The sequence below is a fragment of the Galleria mellonella genome, unplaced genomic scaffold (genome assembly GCF_026898425.1).
Source record: "Galleria mellonella isolate WM207_F2 unplaced genomic scaffold, CSIRO_AGI_GalMel_v1 utg54, whole genome shotgun sequence".
In the NCBI taxonomy this organism is placed as follows: Eukaryota; Metazoa; Arthropoda; class Insecta; order Lepidoptera; family Pyralidae; genus Galleria; species Galleria mellonella.
In genome coordinates this window covers 3,655,540-3,663,027 of record NW_026442114.1, presented here as the reverse complement: position 1 = coordinate 3,663,027, position 7,488 = coordinate 3,655,540, and the positions used below count along the sequence as shown (strand labels likewise).

The 7,488-nt window shown below is 34.5% G+C and overlaps 1 protein-coding gene across 6 annotated transcripts in view; it reads right to left on the bottom strand.

Moving 5' to 3' along the window:
• Positions 1 to 461: 461 nt before the first annotated feature.
• Positions 462 to 7,488, bottom strand: part of LOC113509786 (thymosin beta) — a 32,637-nt gene continuing 25,610 nt past the window's right edge. For 3 of the 6 annotated variants that reach the window (XM_026893207.3, XM_052898849.1, XM_052898846.1), the window contains exons 2-6: positions 7,027 to 7,178; positions 5,977 to 6,090; positions 5,026 to 5,139; positions 3,438 to 3,551; positions 462 to 1,696 (exon numbers count right to left, since the gene is read on the bottom strand). In XM_026893207.3, coding sequence (XP_026749008.1) covers positions 1,557 to 1,696; positions 3,438 to 3,551; positions 5,026 to 5,139; positions 5,977 to 6,090; positions 7,027 to 7,171 — 627 coding nt within the window. In that variant the 5' untranslated portion in view covers positions 7,172 to 7,178 and the 3' untranslated portion in view covers positions 462 to 1,556. The remainder of the gene's footprint in view (positions 1,697 to 3,437; positions 3,552 to 5,025; positions 5,140 to 5,976; positions 6,091 to 7,026; positions 7,179 to 7,488) is intronic. The other 3 variants (XM_052898848.1, XM_052898847.1, XM_052898850.1) reach the window with 3 other exon arrangements.

The window sequence follows — 7,488 nt, the reverse complement described above, 5'->3', positions numbered from 1 at the left end:
ACCTATCATCTCTCACTGGCGCCCCGCCAGTGTATACCGTTAACGCAGGCGGTTTTTTTTTTAATGAATGATAATGGAATGATAACCCCGCCTGCGCTAACGGTATACGCTGTCGGGGCACTAGTGAGGGATGATAGGTGAGGATGAAGAGGCAGGTCAGTTAGCCCATCGTGATAAATACACTTGGAATTCAGTATGATGGTTTCCAGGGGGGACCACGGGGAGTTCGACCTGTTAGGGTATATTGTTAGCAATGGGACTGATAATCCGCTTTACTAACAATTCCTTCCCCCCAGGCGCAGGCGGGGTTACCATTCTGTTATCCATAACAAAAAACCTAATCGTAGTAAAAGAAACTGTGAAAAAAAGCTGTACAGTGTTGCTAGTTTCATCTATTCACCCAATAAATTAGGAGATTGTTATATTTGACTAAATAGGGAATAAATAGTTAAATAAAAAACTTTTATTTTTATTTTTCAATCTATATTTATAAAAAAGCACCGTCTGTAAAACATACAAAATTCCGGTAAAAATGTTTCAAGTATTGGCATCGATAGCATATTATAAAATTGGAAAATTATTGATTTATATATGACAATATAAAATATTATTGTTATACACTATTTTATCAAACTAAACAAACTATTGCTTTTTTAAAAATCAGACCAAACCTTATCTATTTCGTACACAGTTGAGCAAGTAATATTACTAGAGTACTTACTGTCATTTTTAATTTTTTTCTTTTTTTTTCATTCGTTTCTCTGTCGACATTATGACATTACTTTACAGCATAATAAAATATCAATAGAGAAATTACAATCACGGTACAATAATTTAGAACCAAATTGTGTTTTGGTAACTACACTTCTAATTTATTCATTGACCAGAGGCATCACGTACATACCTACAGGCGATCTCGTAAATACTTAATATACCTCGAACTAAATAGAGAACACAAGCACAAAACGAAAGAGTACAAAACAAATTTCAAATTGTAGTGTTCTCAGCCTACACAAATCAGTACTGAATATCATTAATACTTAATTATCCGTCTCAATATAATATAAATTAAATTATAAAATGCTCATAAAATACACTTATTAAAATATATACGTTACAGTGACATAGAAATTTGGTTCCTATAAACTAATGATAAGAGCCAGTTTGCAGTCCTCTTCGCTTATGACTTAGGCCAGATGGTGTAAATCAGGGTTTCATTCCGTAAAAGTGAACTTATTTCTATTATATCTTTTTCACGAACCGCATCTTTATCTTGCGCCGACAAATCGTCAATTCCACGTGCGTATTGGAACAATAAAATCCTTCTTAATAATATAGAAAAGGGAAAAAAAAAAAGAAAGAAATATAGTAGACGTATGGTATAACCATTCCTTTCTAAAGATTTTGAAAATTAAAAAAAAAAGAACTTGAAAGAAACCCTGATGAGTATTTATTGACGTTTTGATAGGACAGTGCAAACGGGGTCATTAACTTACATCGAGTTTAAAATACGGCGATATTAGCGAGATATAATTGCGGGCAATGGATGCGGACGTTCAAGCCGTCTTCTCCTGTTCAATGACGTCCTTGGTGGGCAGCGGGTTCTTCTCGCAAGTCTCGGTGTGCTTCAGCTTGCTCGGGTCGAAGTTCTCGATGCCGTTTAAGAATTTATTCTTCTCCTTCTCAGCTTCGATCGCTATAGAATATAAACGCAACATTATTCACAGTCTGATGATGTAATATTCTAAGAGTAGAATACAAAGAATAGACTAAACATAGTAAAAAAAAAAAAAACATTCTCCGATAGACATGATAATGGCAAAAACATCACAGAGTATATTAGTTCTAGAGACTTATTGTAATTTTGCCGCCATAAATCATATTTGATAATTTTACTACAATATTTTTTTTTGTTACATTCACTGGCAGAAATACAAGATGCCAGGACCTCTAGACAAGTGGCAAGCGAATTCGTCGATGGAATCGACATCGCTAACGAGTCCGTGGGTTGGAATGAGACATCCGGCGTTGCTATCTCATTCTATCTCATGGACTCGCTAGCGATGTCGATTCCATCAACGAATTCGCTTGCCACTTGTCTAGAAGCCCAGGTGCTAATAAAAAAAGTTTTCTATAGTGTTGTCAATTCCGTGTATAATAAGGTTTAAGTGTCAGTGAAATAATTTATAACTGAAAAACACGGAAAGTCAATATAACCAAAAAACTTTGAAATTAATGACTGCTTTTCCTTTATTTTTTTGAGATAATCTATACAATTTTTATTATACATACTACATACACTGTAAATAAGTCATTTTTTATTATACTTAAATTACTTTTATTCCTATTTGAGTTGTAAAAAATGTATATTGTTTATTGATACTTATTAATATTTACATTTCCTTAAATAAGTACCCAACATCTATAATAATATTAAAGAGAGGAATTTTTTTTTGTAAGTTTGTATGTTACTTTATAATGAACAAACTCGAAAACTACTCAATCGACTTTAAAATGTTTCACCTATAGAAACCTACATTATCAGCACGTAACTATAAAGATATAAATTATTAAAAAAAAAAAAAAGAGATTTTTAAAATTTGTTCACAATGGACGGAGAATTCGGTGGACATATATAAAAAAAAATATACAGTCAAACATGGAAGCCCTTCCTTTTTTGAAGTCGCTTAAAAATTAGAGGCCCTTACGAAAATTACAATAATCTAACTCAAAATATCAAAAAGCCTATTAAAGCTAATATACTAATTAACATCCGAGTCCTCAGGAATGGCAACGCATGAGAGGTATCATGTGCGAAACAGTATACTCTGTTATGTCCATGGTACTGCTCATGTCTATAGGTGACGGTTACCACTTTTCATCAGGTGGGCCGTCAGCTTGTTTGCCATTCTAAGTTGTATAAAAAAAAAAGCTTTCAATTCTTCTATAAGAAGTCGAGGCGGATCGCCAGTTCTTAATACTGTTGGCTGTAAAACGAGATTTTCTATTTTATGTATTGTAAACAATGCTGAATAGGAACGGAGTTGTTCATGGGCCAGCGGGACGTCCGGAACTCCACTCTTAGCTTGGTCATAACGCGGAGCGGTTGTCGGTCCTTCTATTTTTTAATTCGTTATAACAAGTAAAGTTGATACCAAATCGCAGACTTTTAGTTTTCTTTATTTCATATTTGTTATTTGTTAGTGTAGAATAAAGTTAGTTAAAAACAAAAGTGCATTCTACAAGTAATGGTCGACTGTTACCTTAAAAAAAAAATGTTTGTAAACACAAACAGGTATCAATCTAATATAATTAAGCAATTTTGTATTGAAATTCTACCATATCTGTGCAAAGAATTGTGACATGCGTCTTTTATAGAAAAAAAAGAAACATCTTTACATTATGCCAAGTTAATAAGAAAGCGTTAAAATGTAAACCTTCAATGGGCGGCAAGGGGTTCTTTTCTTCGGTCGTTGCATGTTTCATCTGTGTCTTGTCAAAATGTTCCACGCCGTCAAGGAGATTCTGGTGTGCCTTCTCCGCTGCTACAACTGGCGTGAAGCAAATACGTGCAGCGAAGACAAATAAATAATAATAAAAAGCTTATTTCAATCAATGCAAATTAACATATTTATATTTGGATTGTAAGGTAAGATTGCTTGCTAAAATTATAGAAAGCAAGACGTTTTTACATGCATCACAGGACAGTTGAGTAATCAAAATCTAAAGCGTGAATACATTTGTATGGTTTAATCGAGTAAAATATCGTAAACAGATGTAAGGAAAATGTTTTCAAAACTGGCATTCAGAAAGGTGCACGATACCACAATGAGAGACAATGGTGAGACAATGTAATATTTAGTTTTTGGAAATTCATAAAAACTGTCATCTAAGTTGTGCAGATTAAAAAATAGCAAGGTGATGATACCGAAATTGTTTTTATTATCCGAAAACCTTTTCCTTACACATTGTATTTATAAAAAAAAAAAGTATGCACTGATAAAATAACAAGTGGATACGTCAGTTATGTTAAAATACATATATAGGACAAAAGACTAGTAGCAATAATTTATAGTACCAATACATAGAAGCATATTAGATTCCAAAATTTAACACCACGGCAGGAGTCTCCTTTTTTATGGATAATAATGGAACGGTAACTCTGCCTACAGTATCGGTATACACCGGCGGGGCATCAGTAAGCAATGATAGGTGAGGATGAAGACAAGTCACATGGCCTATCGTAACAAATACCAATAATAACTCGATCACGGTGGAATTCAGACAGGACCGCGTGGAAATCTACCTGATAGGGTACATTGCGCGCAGTTCCCCCTGGATACCATCATGATTGAACTATTGTTGAATTCGTCACGCTAGGTTTACTGACCTGCTTCATTCTCACCTATTAATCCTCACTGGTGCCCCGCCAGTGTATACCATTAGCCATTTTACCAGAGGGAGACTTCGTACAAAAGTCGATTGCTTGGGTACCTCTGTTTCATTCGTGTTTCAACCGTGAAGCAGTTGTGTTTGCATGGCTGTGTTTCGGTTTGAAGGGTGGGATATGACGTGAATTTACAAGGTACAGAGGAATAACACCTGAGTCCTCAGGAATGGCAACGCGTGTGGGGTATCATGGGCGAAACAGTAAACTCTGTTGTGTCCATGGTACTGCTCATGTCTATAGGCGACGGTTACCAATTTCCATCAGGTGGGCCGTCAGCTTGTTTGCCATTCTAAGTTGTATAAAAAATAAATTAGCACAGGCGGGTTATCATTCCATTGTCATACATTAGAAAAAAAAACCTTGGAAATGCAAGATAATGATGCGGGATCAATGAGCATGATACTAGAGTTTTGCCATAGTGCAACAACATTTTATAAACATAAAATGTGCTTTGTGATATTTAACAATGTATTTCTTTACATACTAAGTGGTGTAGTTTATTAAATCGCACATATATATGCACAAGCTGTGCTGAATGGATGCTCGATAAAACAAGACATATAATTAACACTTACCATCTTTGTCTGGCAGTGGATTTTTCTCCTGGGTTTCTGTGTGCTTCAACCTGCTAGCGTCGAATTTTTCAATGCCGTCGAACAAGGACTTTTGGTTTTTCTCTGTGGCAACATCTGGAAACCATAGACAAAAATATTGTCATTAGTTTAAAATTCAAATGTACATTTGCAGTTACAATTTCCGTTCTTTTATTTTACTCTCGCCGGCATGATTTTTATTTATTAAAGCCAATGCTATATCTAACCCATTATCATGTCATAAAAATGTATTTAAAAAATTAAGATTAGTTTTTTTTTCTATCTTTTTTTATAGGTACATAGAAGCATTTTAAATTAGATTTATATGAAATTACGGATACAAGACATTTTGCTCCTTAGGAAGATTTTCCACGGAAGAGCACACCATGGGCGTCATATTGTATTCTATGATGAATTCTATGTCCATCATGTTGTTTATGCTTGCAGGTGACGGTTATCACTTTTTCAACTAGTACGCCGTCAGTTTGGTTACTATTTTCAGAGGGATAAAAAAATTCTACAAAAAAAAAGATCGATTTTTCAGCAGTAAAATTAAAGAATGGAAACTGTATATATATATATATATATATATATATATATATATATATATATATATATATAATAGGTATTTACAACACTATCCAATTCACACTACAGTCAAAATAAAAAATAAAATTAAAAAAAAAAACATACATGCTCGTTATTCGTTAGAATAAGCTAAACAATTAACATAACTTTAAAAAGAGTTAGCTTCGATTTTCAAATTGGAACACTTCAATTAATTTCGATTAGCGGAACCGAGAACACCTATACTTTTTAGTTCCCCAGTTAAAGTGTTAAAATCAGCGAATTAATGTGACGATGAGCAAGCGACCACGTCGTTCATGGGATTTGCTTTGTCTAAATGTTATTTTCACCATCTCTATAAAATACCTAATGCATTCGGAAGCACAATTTTTTCAACGGTGTTCGTTCGCCGCAGTGAGGATGTTTGAAATTGCTCTACATCTTGCAGTAGTGCTGTATGTTGTTTTTCTTTTGCTAAGTCTGTTAAATTTAATTCTCTGTTATACCCATAGTCCTATTTACTCACAGAAGAAACCTAATATTGTATACTAGGGGGAAAGGAATTGCTAGTAACGAGGTCTAACAGCCCGTCTACTAGTAATACTCTATCAGGTCGACTTTCACGCGGATTCCTCTGGTAAATCATCGTGGTTAATTCTTGTTGAATTCCTCCTTTCATCGTCACCTATGATCCCTCACTGGTGCCCCGCCAGTGTACACCATTACCGCGAGCGGGGTCGCCATTTCATTATCATTCATTAAAAAAAAATTGTATACTGAATTCTAAATGAGTTAAACTTATCACAATTAGGTGGATATTTATTTTTAATCAGAGAAAAATATATAATAAAAGTAATTGTATTATTAAGTTTCATAAGTATACATTATATTTTAAAGTTTAACTTACGTGTAATTTGATCGAGAAAGCTGGCCTAGTTTCGAGATCGTCCGGGACCCTCAATCTCTTTTGTAGTTATTACAATAAGATATAAAAGTAAATAAACAATAATAGAAAAAACTATAGGCAAACAAAAAGTATCCTCAGTTCTATACACAGTTACTGTAATAATACAGATAGGAAGGTTGTCGCAAAAAACAGCGACAGAAAACAAAGAGTATTAAAAAAAAACAAACAAACTATAGGCCATAAGTCATAAAGATATAGAAAGTTGTTCATAAAACTATGGACAAACGAAAAAGGATTTATGAAATTGGTATTGACGTACTGGCAACTAAGTTTCTAAATATGAAGGATCGCTTATAGATCTTCCTCTGTCTAGCTATTCGTAAATTTAAAATTTTGTATTCTTTGTTAACGAACACTGGTTACCATAGACAAAGAAATATTGCCAGTACCTATCTATCGTCAAAATTATATTCTACCAGAAATGAATTGTTAAAAATTGATAAACAAACCTTCAGCAGACGGAAGCACGATCTTCTCGTTGGTGTCAACATCGCGCAAGCAACTCGTGTTGAATCCCTCGAGCTGGCTCTTGAGGTCTGTGGCCACTTTAGGCAGATCCTTCAGGGAGGGGGTGTCACTCACTGAGCAGGCCATTTTAGATCTGGAAATAAAAATAAATTCTTTATGGTAGAGAAACATGAACAAATTCTGAAATAGTACATAGGTAGTAAGATGGAAAGGGATTGTTAGTAATGGAGAGTAAGAATCCCATTACTAGCAATATACCCAACCAGGTCGACCTCCTCGCGGTTCTCTCTGGAAACTATCATGGTTAATTCCTGATAAATTCATCATGATGGGCTAACTGGCCTGTTTTCATTCTCATCTATCACCCTTCACTGGTGCTCCGCCAGCGTATCTCGTTAGCGCAGGCGGGGTTACCATACATTGTCACCCATAAAAAAAAATGG